The 14,391-nt window shown below is 33.9% G+C and overlaps 1 protein-coding gene across 2 annotated transcripts in view; it reads left to right on the forward strand.

Annotated features, from left to right (window-relative positions):
- Positions 1-13,982, forward strand: part of LOC145270712 (uncharacterized) — an 18,724-nt gene extending 4,742 nt beyond the window's left edge. The window contains exons 2-3 of one of the 2 annotated variants that reach the window (XM_080126325.1): positions 5,323-5,360; positions 11,236-13,982. In XM_080126325.1, the coding sequence (XP_079982451.1) occupies positions 11,353-13,557 (2,205 nt within the window). In that variant the 5' untranslated portion in view covers positions 5,323-5,360; positions 11,236-11,352 and the 3' untranslated portion in view covers positions 13,558-13,982. The remainder of the gene's footprint in view (positions 1-5,322; positions 5,361-11,235) is intronic. The other variant, XM_080126324.1, reaches the window with a different exon arrangement.
- The last annotated feature ends 409 nt before the right edge of the window (positions 13,983-14,391 follow it).

Below are 14,391 nucleotides of genomic sequence, written 5' to 3' on the forward strand. Positions count from 1 at the left end.
TAAAGAAATGTTGGTGTTCTTTTACGACCTACCCCAGGCGGAATAAACACACCCAACCTCCCCATGTTAAGAACGGCTTTCGGAATACCCCCCCCCCCAACATCGAAAGCCGTTCTTAGCATGGAGAGGTTTGAGGTTGTTTATTCCGAAAACCGTTCTTAACATGGGGAATTGGGGTGTTTATAATACGCTGAGGCAGGTCGTAAAAAAAAAAAAAAATACCGAAATTTCTTTGATACAATATGCATTTCTGTGCATATTTAACGGTAAATGAAATGGTTAACTGCTCTAAAAAGCTAGAATGGTCGATAATTGGTCATCCCCTACTCTTAAATGTTTCTTTTTTTTTTTTTATTCTTTCCTCCGCAAAATTATTATAATCGCCTAAAAAGAAGAATCTTTTTACTTTATTTTTTTTTCCGGTAGGGTGTAGTTGAGGATGATTAAACGAAACCCGACTTAGCGACTGCAGTAATACCTTTATTTATTTTATTTGGTAAATTTTTACGACGTGCCCCAGCGTATTATAAACACCAGGGTTGCGGAGTCGGAGGAAGTCAGAGGTTTTAGCTGGAGTCGGAGTCGGATTTCTAAAAGTACTAAGAGTCCGAGTCGGAATTTTTTATCCGACTCCGACTCCTTAAGTCCAAAAAAAAAAATTTTCCTGTTTGGTTTTACCAGTTGCAGAATTTAGCAGTTTTTATAATGTCTTGTTCTTATTTTTTGAGATATATCATATTTTGTACTGTCCTGCAATGCTTCTACTTCATCAAGATATTTCGGTTTATCGGATCACTGCAAATCTTGTCTGGACAGCTTTTTTCGCTTTGGTTGTGACGTCACACATGATCAATGAAAATTCTGTCTTTGAGTGAGATCACTGTGGATAACAATCGGATTGTAATCCGAAAGTTATCTAGTTCCTGAATGGAATTTGGCAATTTGATTAGTCCATATTTCGTGATTTCCAAAATGGAGAAGTTCTCTTTTACCTTCTGGCCATGTATCATGATTAAATACCTTGAAGCTTTTCACCACAGCTTGAGCATCTACACTTGTGTTTGCTCCCAACAGAGTTTTGAACCTTGACTCCAGTTCTTTCAATATAAGGTCTACTGTAGAGCCAACATGTTTCTTCAGTTTTTCTTTGGCCACACAAATAGGACTTCACGTCATTTCAACTCCTTGAAATTTAGGATTATCCTGCAAATTTGAAAACTGTTGATCTTCAATGCAATTCATAAACTTTTCATACATTCCCCGAGGAATGTATTCCTCCTTCATACTTGTAATAGCTTCCATACAATCGTTAATCGATCCAACTGCTACAGGAAGAATCAGATTGTTTGCCTGTAGTTTTAGACCGAGTAAAGCTAGCTCACCAAACAGGTCGGATACAAAATGGCAAAATGCGGTGAATACAAGGTCTTTCGACTGCTTTTGTACTTTCCTAGCTCTACCAACAATATCTGCGTTTGGTGATGTTGCTGCAAGATTTTCCATATGAGTGAAGACTGCTGCATACTGACCATGATCCTCAGCCAAATGACCATCTTTTTTTCCTTGTAAAATAACTCTCATTGCCCTGTCTACATGGGGAACCCATCTGGTACCCGTCACTGGTGCTGGTGAGTAAATTCTTGCTTCAAGTTCTTCTCCAATGATTTTTAGCTCTCTTTTGCTCTTTGGGCTGAAGTGGTATGTCTTCCATATCAAATGTAGACATTCATTGACAGACTGCATGATAGGACACTGTTTTCGTAGCTTCAACAGAGCTAATTCAAGCCTGTGTGCCATACAGTGAAAGTCAATCAGATGAGGAACTTCCTTCCTCAACAGTGACACAACAGCATTCCTCTGTCCGGTATTCACATTTGCACCATCTGCACAGGCCCTGTCGGTGGGGCATTAGAATACACTGACTGCCCCCCTGCAGAGTGTAAAAGTCCCTCAATGGGGGTCCTGGATATGACCTTAAACTATATCCAGTGGTGAGGCCCCAGCTTGTGGGCTTTGGGGAGTGTGGAGCCACCCTTTAATTACCATTGCTCCCAGGTCCACTCTGACCCGGAGTGGTAGTACCTGTTAGGGTCCCAACTATGGGTTAAATAGAAACCGATGTGAAAACAACAAATATATTCTATCAAAAAAATTTTTCTTCAAAATCTTTGGACTCGGCATTAAATAACCCAAAAAGGGTTGATATGCCGTAAAACAAAAACAACCAACCAACCAACCATCTGCACAAAACCCAACAATTCTTGATGACATTTCATCATCACGGATCCCCATTTTTGAAAGAGCAGATTTAGTAGCAGAGATAATGCCTTCAGCATGGCTGTGTTCAATGGCAGTAATTTCAATAAGTTTATTTTCTGGTTTGCCATTATTAGCTAACATAGACTGCTTCATTTTCTGACACAGAGCTGTCAGTGACACCATCAATCATAACTGCCACATAATGTGACTCACTGATAGATTCTAATGTCTCATCTCTGATTGTGCTTGCAATAGTAGACATCGTTTCACCACACCTAACATCATTACTGTATGCAGGTGACACAGCCCATTTTTATACTGTAGTAAGAGTAAAGGTTTGTGAAGGCCATTTCTTCCTTCCCTATCCAATAAACCGTGTTAAATTTAATTTTTAAATCTGTCAAATCCCTTTCGTTTGTGTTGATTTCTGCCTCCAGAAATTTCTTGGCTATCTGAGAGCTTTCAATCAATTTTTTTGCCTTTTTTATTAAGGATAAAGTCACGGCACTTGCCGTGTCGAAGACTTTTACTATGAGCAAGGATATTTTCACGTTTAAATTTATTACTACCATCAACAAAATCAGTTTTGCCAGCCGAAGTTGGACCAGCCTGATGACAAAAATCACAATATTTCCTGTTTTTTTCTTTGTCGTAACGAAGCCCGGTGAATGTTGACAACCAATTTTGTCGGAATTCACGTATAATGGATAGTTTATTTTCGTTTTGTGTGTCGTCAACATTATCGCTTGAGGGATTCTTTTGAATCTCAATTTTATTCCACATTTCTACTGGGTTTGATTTTGTGAAGAAAGCCGATATCGGCTTCATTGTTGTTTTTTTCTGTGTTTTCTTCGATGCCAAGTTTCTTTCTTTCACGGTTCAATTTTTTGAAATGTGAAACTGCGAATAAAATTTATAAAAACATATTTTTTTTTTTTTTTGGTTTGCTGATTTTATTTATTAAACATAGCTTCTAAAATAAACTATCGAGAAAAAAAAAGGTTAACTGGTACAGTTCACACGCCCTCATTTTTAATTTTTTCAGTGGATTTAGACAATCTACTAGATTACGAAAAAGAATTGCAGAAAATTCAATATTTTCTGATTTTTAGAGGGTGCTTAGTTTTACACACAACGAACAACACTCTCTAGTAAATCTACCGCCCATATTGGAAACGCTTAACGAGAGACACTAAACCCTTAGATTAACAAAGGGTTTATTTAATTCCTGTAGGTTTGCGAGAGGTAAAGGTCTGGGGTTGTTTTTTTTTTTTTTTTCCAAAATTTGTTAGAAGTTAATGAAAATATATTTTCCTATTTAAAACATGAAAATTTGTTGGAAATGAACTTTTGAAGAGAATTATCACGTCTTTTAATTGAATATTTAAGAATTATCACGTCTTTTAATTGAATATTTAAGAATTATCACGTCTTTTAATTGAATATTTAAGAATTATCACGTCTTTTAATTGAATATTTAAGAATTATCACGTCTTTTAATTGAATATTTAAGAATTATCACGTCTTTTAATTGAATATTTAAGAATTATCACGTCTTTTAATTGAATATTTAAGAATTATCACGTCTTTTAATTGAATATTTAAGAATTATCACGTCTTTTAATTGAATATTTAAGAATTATCACGTCTTTTAATTGAATATTTAAGAATTATCACGTCTTTTAATTGAATATTTAAGAATTATCACGTCTTTTAATTGAATATTTAAGAATTATCACGTCTTTTAATTGAATATTTAAGAATTATCACGTCTTTTAATTGAATATTTAAGAATTATCACGTCTTTTAATTGAATATTTAAGAATTATCACGTCTTTTAATTGAATATTTAAGAATTATCACGTCTTTTAATTGAATATTTAAGAATTATCACGTCTTTTAATTGAATATTTAAGAATTATCACGTCTTTTAATTGAATATTTAAGAATTATCACGTCTTTTAATTGAATATTTAAGAATTATCATGTCTTTTAATTGAATATTTAAGAATTATCATGTCTTTTAATTGAATATTTAAGACAAAAGGTTAAGTCGTTTTTTTTTTGTTTTTTTTTTTTTCAGAAAAGATCAGTTCTCGTGTTTTCAATATGAGGGATCGATTTACTAGAGCAGCACCTTCTAAAAATCGTTAAATTAATATTTTTCTAATTTTTTTTTTTTAATTTGGTAATAATTCACTGAAATTTTCAAATAAGGCGAAAAGAAAAAAAATTATAAGGCTGTATGTGAATTAATTGTCGTCAATGTTTTCATTTTTTTTTTTTTTTTTTTTTTTTTTTTTTTTTTTTTTCTTCCTTTGAAGATTGTAATGCTGGGTATGGGGCAGCCAAACCAGCTGCCAACATTGCCCCGCTTTTTTATTAAAACCAACCGAGAGCTCTTTTTAGTATCCTCGCTGTTCCCTTAAGTGCAATTGTCTGTCATAATGTGAAATCTTATGCTTGTACAACTGGAGTTGTGAGTTCCGAAAGTCCCAATGGCAAATAGCATCTTGGTTTAAGGCATGGTCCCCAAGGCTAACACATTGCACGTATGAAATTTTGTTTTGCGCAAGTAACTAGAGACCATTTATTGATAATTTCTCATTTTTTACAAACATTTTTTATTTACTCACGTTGGTTTATTAAAACACTCTTTTTACATTTTTAACGTATTGATGAAAGGTGGGGAGCGTGCGAAAAGGAGTGGGAGAGAGGCGTAACGACAGCATATCTCTGAAATTGGTATGTTTGATACTTTTTTTAAATTGAAATTTAATGGATTTTTTTTTCGTTAAAGATTATTTAAAAAAAATATAATGAAAAAATAATCAAATGTTCTAGTTACTTTTTGATTTTATTTTATAATTTAAAAAAATCTAATGTTGCGCAAAAAACGTGAGTAAATGAATAACGTTTAAATGTTTGTAAAAGTGAGAAAGAAAATTTATTCCAAAAACTTTTTTATTTTTGCCCCATTCAACAATTTTTAGTTAAAAATGTCTGTATAAGTGAGAAATTATTTAAAAAAAAAAAAAATGCGTAATTATAATTTATTTTCAGAATTCCGAATGCTGCTGCGAAAAATTAAATAAACCAAGGTAAGTAAACAAATAAATTTCGCACGGACGGCCCAACCACCACTCAACAAATTTGTTGTTAAAAATATTTGTTGTAAATTAAAAAAATGTTTGTAAAATAGTGTTTTTTTAAACCAACATAAATAAATAATGTTTGTAAAAGTGAAAATTATCAATAAATGGTCTTTAATTACTAGCGAAAAAAAAAAAATTTGGCAAAAAACAAAATATCATGCGCTGTCTGTGTTAGCCTTGGGAACCAGGACGCCATTGGGACTTTCGGAATTTGTACCCTTAATGCTTTTTCAAATAAAAAAAGTTTATTAGAGAAACGTTTTTCTAACAATACCCACCCTCAACCTCCATATTAAAATAGTTGGCAAAAACAAAAGATTATAATACTATAATTTCAGGATAGAAGATAAATTAGTAAAAAAATTTTGGGTTTGTTTTACTATACACATAGATTCAAAAAAGTTGTCAGAAAACAAATATATAACAAATAAATGTTATGAAAGGCAAGATAAGTTACTTTTCTACCTTAACCGGATATGTTTTTAGTGTTTTTATTCAATGTAACATATTTATTCAGCTCGAAAAACATTCAGTGTTTACTGATGTATTGGAAAATTTAAAATGGCATTCGACTCTGTCTTTAAGGCGGTAAGTTTGGGAAAAGGAGTTATAAATAAAAAAAATAGACAAAATACTGTTAGAAACTCGCTCAATATATGTTACTGTGACATAGGCTGACGTATATTCGTATAGTATTTCTATTAGGATGTCTATCTTTAAAAATCAAGTAACTATCCAATCAATACGAAATTTTCACCGATTATTAAGTGACAAATGAACTTTATAATGGTGTGTGTATATATATATATATATATATATATATATATATATATATATATATATTAGTTATTTCATTTCATTATTAGCATATAACAAGTACATAGTAGTTAAAAATTAAAACTTGCTTGTGTTATCAACAATCGGGTTGTTTTTTTTTGTTGCTAGGCTATACAGTCAACTTGTTAATTTCGTTGCTAAAATTGCGTTCCGTTCCATTTTTAACATCAGTTCATGGTCGCTATCTTCCCGATGACTCTTCTCAATATTGCCATAATGTGTGTTTGTGGCTGTGAACGAATGTAAAAAATGAAATGGAACTCAAATCTTAGCAAAACAAAATTAGCAAGTCGACGGTACAGCCTAGCAAAAAAAAAAAAACTACTCCACTACAGATAACAATAACTAATAATAAGCGTGCTTTAATTGTAAACTAATCTGCACTTGTTATGAATATGTTAATAATGAAATGAAATAACTATTTTTGGGTTTGTATTACTGTACACATAGATTCGAAAAAGTTGTCAAAAAACAAATATATAACAAATAAATGTTATCAAAGGCAAGATAAGTTACTTTTCTACCAAACTAGATATAATTCATGTGTTTTTATTCAATGTAACATATTTATTCAGCTCGAAAACCATACAGTGTTTACCGATGTATTGGAACATTCAAGATGGCATCTGATTCTCTCTTTAACACGGTAAGTTTGGGAAAAGGTGTTATGAATAAAAAAACAGTTAAAATACTGTTAAAAACTCGCTCAATATATGTTACCGTGACATAGGCTGACATATATTCGGCAGGTTTTTAATAGTATTTTGTATAGTTTTTTATTTATAACACCTTTTCCCAAACTTACGGTGTTAAAGAGGGTGTGAGACGCCATTTTGAATTTTCCAATACATCAGTAAACACTGTATGGTTTTCGAGCTGAATAAATATGTTTCATTGAATAAAAACACGAAAAATATATCCAGTTAGGTAGAAAAGTAACTATCTTGCCTTTGATAACATTTATTTGTTATATATTTGTTTTTTGACAACTTTTTCGAATCTAAACCCCTATTTTTTTATTTTTATTTAACTAGTAGCAATACACATGAAAAAATTGAAATAGCTTGAAATATTTCAATATTGGTATGCATAGAAAGAGCTTGATGAGCTAAGAAAGAATCTTTTTAAATTTTTAAAATCTGATTAAAATTAAGGAAGTTATGGCTATTTTTGTGCCTCACACGTTTGGATATTTTCCCCTCTTTAAGACCATATGCGTTTCGTCACATTTTTTACACTACTTTTTCAGTAAAAATGTCATATCTTTGTTAAAACACAAGACTAAAAAATGAAATTTACTGTATAATGTATTTTTGTACAAGGAATCAGAATATGCAACTGAAAATCTCCCAAAGTTTATGGTTTCCAAATAATCTGCAGTAAATGTGCATAAATATGCAGCAATTCCTTAAAAATGCCATGTATCCATAAACAGAAAAGAAGTTGGAGAACTCAAAGTTGAATTGTAATGTGCTTTATGTACAAAAAACTTAAATCTAAACATAAGACCATTTAAAAATGAATATATTGCAATATTTCTTTGGTATTATTGTAGATTAACACCTTCTGTTTAACCCCACTGAACTCCTTCTGACCACCCCTCCAAAATGTGATTCTAACTTTTTAGGAAATTATGTATAAAATGCCATGAAAAACTTTAATGAAAGATAAACAAATTATTTTAGAATTGAATGTAAAATAATTTCCTATTACAGATCATTCTAGCATTTTAGGGCAGTTAACTGTTTTTTTTTTCTATGGGAAAATATGCATGCTTTTTTTTTTTTTTAAGATGATTATGTGTAGTTTTAAGAGGGTTTCTATGCAATGAGAATATGGGGAGGGTTGCCATTCGGACTTTGAATTAATTGTAGGGCTAAGGAAAATTATGTGTGAACATACTGAAAACTTGACAGAGACAAAGCTAACAAAAACAATATTAGAGGGGGGAGCGGTTAGTTTCACAAAAATTTAATGTAAAATAATTCACCATTTCCTGGCCATTCTAGCATTTTAGGACAGTTAACCAATTTATTTTTATGTGTATTTTCTTTAAGGAAGGATCTATTTTTTGTTTGTTTGTTTTAGATGCTTGTATGTGGCTTACAGAGGTATTTTGTTGGAGGGGGAGGGGGGCTTGCCACTCGAACTTAGTGTTATTGTTAGGGTTAAAGAGTGTTTTAGGAGGAGACTTGCCACACATAATTTAGATTAGAGGTGAAGTTAAGAGAGCTTTTTTTCAAAGAGAGCGTTCATCACTCATATTTACTGTTAGCGGTTCATAATTATTGGCTTTATATTATATATTTAGTTTTAATTTAATAAGAAACTGCGTTGCGAAATTTCAAAGAAAATTCCATAAATTTGTTGATTTCTATTTTCGAGGTTGAAGGTGTTAATTCCATAGGCCGTTTATACTACGCTGGAGCAGGTTGTAAAAATATCTTTCGCTTAATAAGTAGAAAAAAAAATTAACGAAATAAAAAGCTTCCTAATTGTAGTTTGATGTGTTTTCTAACTGCTTTTAAAATTTCAAGAATATTGATATAGATTTTGAGGGTTTGTATTACTATACACATAGATTCGAAAAAGTTGTCAAAAAAACAAATATATAACAAATAAATGTTATCAAAAGCAAGTTACTTTTCTACCTAACTGGATAATTTTTTAGTGTTTTTATTTAATGTAACATGTTTATTCAGCTTGAAAACAGTGTTTACCGATGTTTTGGAAAATTTTAAATGGCGCCCGCCGCCCGACTCTCTTGAAACGGTAAGTTTGTGGAAAAGAGTTAAAAATAAAAAAGTAGACAAAATACTGCTAGAAACTCGCTCAATATATGTTACCGTGACATAGGCTGACATTCGGTGAGTTTTTAACAGTATTTTGTATAGTTTTCTTTTTTTTAATTTTTAACTCCTTTTCTCAAACTTACCGTGTCAAAGAGAGTCGGGCCGGGCGCCATTTTTAATTTTCCAATACATTACATCGGTAAACACTGTACGTTTTTCGAGCTGAATAAACATGTTACATTAAATAAAAACACTAGAAAATTATCCAGTTAGTTTTGATTTTGAAAAAAAACATTTGTGGCTGTTCGCAGTAAAACATTGTTTTAATTCGCTGTTCAAAACTAATTTAAAGAATAAAAGTGCATGCAAGCTATATATCTACAAAAGTTTATTTTGTTTTTTTTAACCATGTTTTTAAATTTGACGAAAAAATGTGAGAAATTGCAACAGATTCATAATGCCGAATTGGTTGGGATTGTTGTTATACATTCTGAAAACCGAATAGTTCTAAACTAATGTTATTCTGATAACAAAATAGCTCTAATTAAACATAAGAACATTTATATTCATATTTCATTATGTTTTCATTTTGTTTCATTTTGTTTTTCTTAATTCTTGATGACATTTCATCATCACGGATCCCCATTTTTGAAAGAGCAGATTTAGTAGCAGAGATAATGCCTTCAGCATGGCTGTGTTCAATGGCAGTAATTCCAATAAGTTTATTTTCTGGTTTGCCATTATTAGCTAACATAGACTGCTTCATTTTCTGACACAGAGCTGTCAGTGACACCATCAATCATAACTGACACATAATGTGACTCACTGATAGATTCTAATGTCTCATCTCTGATTGTGCTTGCAATAGTAGACATCGTTTCACCACACCTAACATCATTACTGTATGCAGGTGACACAGCCCATTTTTATACTGTAGTAAGAGTAAAGGTTTGTGAAGGCCATTTCTTCCTTCCCTATCCAATAAACCGTGTTAAATTTAATTTTTAAATCTGTCAAATCCCTTTCGTTTGTGTTGATTTCTGCCTCAAGAAATTTCTTGGCTGTATATCAAATTTCGAGTCTGTAGACTAAAAATTGAGAGTTATTGCATAGGGAAATGTATACACACACACACACACACACACACACACACACGTTCACTTTTATAGATATACTGTCATTTCAGCCCGGCGTTGCCCGGGTGTTTGGATGTGTATGTTGAGCAAAAAAAAAAAAAAAGTGGTAGTAGGAAGGCAGGCTCAAACCCGTACCGCAAAGGAGGAAAAGAACGGGGTATAACCTAACGTTTATGCTGTTACGACCACTGCCAAACCGGAAGCGACATTTTAAAAAATTAAGGCTAGACAATCTAAAGGAGAGGATAACTTTAAAAAATATCGGCGAAAGAAAGTGACCCCCCCCCCCCCCCCCCCCGTAGAAAAGTGCCTAGTTAAAGGGGAAGATATTAATGTTTTTAGCCAATTTTTCCATATTTGTCGTATGAAAGATCAAACTTTAAAATGATACTGATCTTGGTAAAATCCGTCGCCTCTATTGAAAGTTTAAGGCAGACATGCAAACAGACATACATACATACATTTATATATTGGTAACTAAAAATTTTCGACCCAAACTGATGAAAAAGCTTGCCCTATCTCTGAATACTCTTTATGTAAAATTTCAAATATTTAGACCAGAAATTGTCTGAGTAATTTGGAAGAGACCGCAGAGGTCAATTTTTTTTTTCAACTTTGACCCCTATTATGACCCCTTAAAATTTATTGTTTTGGGCTCAAATCAAGTTATTTAGTTAGATCCATGTCCAAGGAACCTATATCTAAATTTTCAAGTGCGTAGACCCAAAATTGTAGGAGGAGTTTGGTAGAGTTCTCAAAGGTCAAATCGTTGAACTTTTGACTCCTTAATTGCCAAATTTCTGGCCAAAAACCGATCACATCGATTTTCCCAAATCTCAGTAACCTGTATATCAAATTTCGAGTCTGTAGACTAAAAATTGACAGTTCTTGCATAGAGAAATGTAGACAGACACACACTTTCACTTTTATATTATATATATATATATATAATCACACACACACACACACACACACATAAATAAATAAACATTTAGAATTTTATTAATAGCATAGACTTAAACTATAATTTTTTCTTTTTCTTTTTTTTTTTTCCAGATATCAGCGGCTTCAAATTTTTCACTCAAGAATTTGCTGTACCTCTTCTGCAATGAAGTGAGAATCCACTTTGAAAGAAGAAGCAAACATTGTTAAAATTGTGAAAAAGTATCCATTATGGATTCTAGCGTATCTCCGACTTTAGATGACCAACAATTTACAGCGGACTCTTCTGTAAAGAGTAATTTAACGACTGGCGACAAATCACAGGATGGTCGAGTTACTGTATTGCGGCCACGATCTCCAACAAAATGCATCACAGGCGAGAGGGGTCAGATGGAATTTGTCGAACGGGGCATCAAGGATGAATTTAATAGCGGCGTTACTTGTCCGTGGGAAGACAGCATCTGTGCTTTTTCAGCCACGTTTCTTCGCTCTTCGAGCGGCTCCTTCGTACCAGATGTTGACATGCACATGTATTGGTGTAACTTTTGCCCGTTTAAAACAAAAGAAAAAGCAGAAATGATCGTTCATTCGACAAGTCATCGTTTTAAATGCAATTACTGCGATGAAGAATACTTCACACGTTCCGATGTTGTTAAACACTCTATCCGAAAGCATCCAGAATATAAATTGACTCGCAATGCTTTAAAGGCTTGTATGTTGCTTCGGGACTTGCATGATCAAGACGAGACCTCTATTATATCTGGCGACAAGAATAACGACACCGATGATAAGTCAGATAGCATCGTCCATGATCACTCTCAGCAGAGTAAAAATTCCGACCATGGTAATGGCAGCAGCAGTAGTGGGGGAGATTTTGAAAATCAGAATTCTCAAACAGCGATAAAAATTAGTGACACGTACTCCTTGATTCCATCATCAAAAAAAGATTCGAATGAGGAATCAACGACTTTGCCGTTAGAAATTACCAACATGCGGTCTCTTGTAGGCCTAACGCCTTCGTTGAGCGAATTTAATACCAATGAAAATCTTGCGAATTCCGAAAGCCATCAGCAGGACACCAGCACGGAACCCATCACCTTGATCACAAATATCCGATCCAATGTTGAATCTTCCGGGAATAATGCCAACATGATCCGGAGCCTAATAAGTTCCACGGATGAGACCGATTTACGGATTGTTGACGTTCAGTCCGCGAATACATTTAATCCGGACATTTACGCAGTTAGTTCTGTCGAAGAAAATCATATTCAGAGCTTCGATGGCAGTGTTCGGGCTCCCGTTTCTCAGCAAGTTCCTGCGACAGAAATTGTTCAGCTGCTGGAGACTTTAAATTCCAACGACGCCTCACAGACCACAAAAGAAATTCCGCGCATTGTGCCCGAATACATTTGGGAAACTTATGATAGGAAAACCCCGACAGAAACGCGGAAACGGAAAGCAGGAGATGAGAACAGCAGTGATGAGGATGAGGAGGAGGATGATCTTTATGAACCGAAAAAGGTTAAAAAAACGGGAGCAAAAAGAGGACCAAAGCCGAAACGAGGGCGGAAGCCGGCTAACAAGAAAATCGCTGTCATAAAGAAAAGCGTCCCAGCACCGAAAACCTCCACCAAGACGGCAGTTGTGTCGTCCTTAAAGAAAAAAAGGGGAAGAAAACCCGCTAACAAGGAAGATACGAGTAAAACGAAAATCACGTCTGAAGATAATGGGGCGAAGAGGTCTACAAGAACAATTCCAGTAACCCCGGTTAAGCAAAAAAGAGGACGGAAACCGTCTAACAAGGAGGTCAGCGTTAAAAATAAGAGCCTTTTGGAAGATAATTTTAATGTTGACGACCTGCCTGTTGATGTGCCGTTCTTCCGATGCGTCTATTGCCAGTTTCATACCCTGAAAGAAAACAACGTCCAAATGCATCAAAAAGAGAAACACTCCGAGAAACCCAGTCGATACACACGTCTCATCGTGAACAGCAACAGAGAGGTCTTACAAGATACCGGGAAACAATCCGGCCTGAAAAATCAAGAAATTGCGGTCAAGCCGTCACTATCAGCGTCGAGTTTGTCCAGAGTAAAAACCCCTAGCGATAACGACGAGAAAGAGGTCGAAAATAGATACGTCTGTATGTTCTGCGATTTGATGTCGACCGACGTGCAGGTCATCCGTCAGCACATGTTTCGGATCCATCCGAGCAAGAAACTCTGCTGCATCGACAGCGTACTTAAGCAGAAGACTGACCTTTTCTACACGTTTTTCTGCTGCCGCCACAAATGTAACTTCCTCGACACCGACCCGCAGAAATACATTGACCATGTCGAGAAGTGTACGCCTTTGCCGAAAGCAAACGTCGTCACAAGCAAGCCTACTGGTCTACAGCAAACGGTGCACTTTGCTAAACGTCTACAGAAACGACAGTAAATGCGCAGGAACTATCCATCTCGTCAGCGTTTCTCCTCTGAAGTCGGCAATAAAACGATGAGCAGGTATATGCTTCCGGAACATTGTAAATGTCTTACGAGCGCACTTGTCAAGAAATCTAATTCAGTGTTTGAATCATATTCGTTCGGGGTACTCCTCTCGATGGAAGCTGGAATTTTATCGCACCAGAAAAACACAAACTGGATGCATACACTAAACAAACTCGCATCATTTAAATCTATGCCACTCGATGACAGAAACTGACATCAAGCAGTTTGGAGACCAAACAGATGACGAGCTGATTTAAAAAAAAAAAAAAAATACCTTAACCGATATACCAAGTTATAGATACGTGTATTGTGAGAGTTTCTATTTATCAACTATGCAGTGTTTATTTTGAATTACACTTTAAAAAAAAAAAAAAATACAGAAACTGCAGACAAATTGTTATAATGTACCTATCACAGAACAAAGATGTCATATTCCGAAAATCATATATATATATATATATATATATTTTTTTTTTTTTTTTAATAAATAAAATCAAATTTTATGAGTGAACGAAAAGGGAACCGGGAGAAGCCTTTTTTTTTTTTTTTTTTTTTTTTTTTTTGTGTGTGTGTTTTAAAACACCAAGGCCAACAACTCAATGCAACTACTGAGATTAGTGGACTCTGGTATTTTATTATTTGGTACTTTTACAGTTTAATCAAGACATTAAAAAATGAAAAAAAAAAAATTTTTTGTTGTACGTATCCGTTTTGAACTGAAGTTCTCCGAAAAAAAAAAAAAAAAAAATTTCACTTAATTTGATCGAGTAGTTTTTATGACAGT

This window comes from Euprymna scolopes, chromosome 46, assembly GCF_053919585.1.
Source record: "Euprymna scolopes isolate OS-2025 chromosome 46, ASM5391958v1, whole genome shotgun sequence".
Classification (NCBI taxonomy): domain Eukaryota; kingdom Metazoa; phylum Mollusca; class Cephalopoda; order Sepiida; family Sepiolidae; genus Euprymna; species Euprymna scolopes.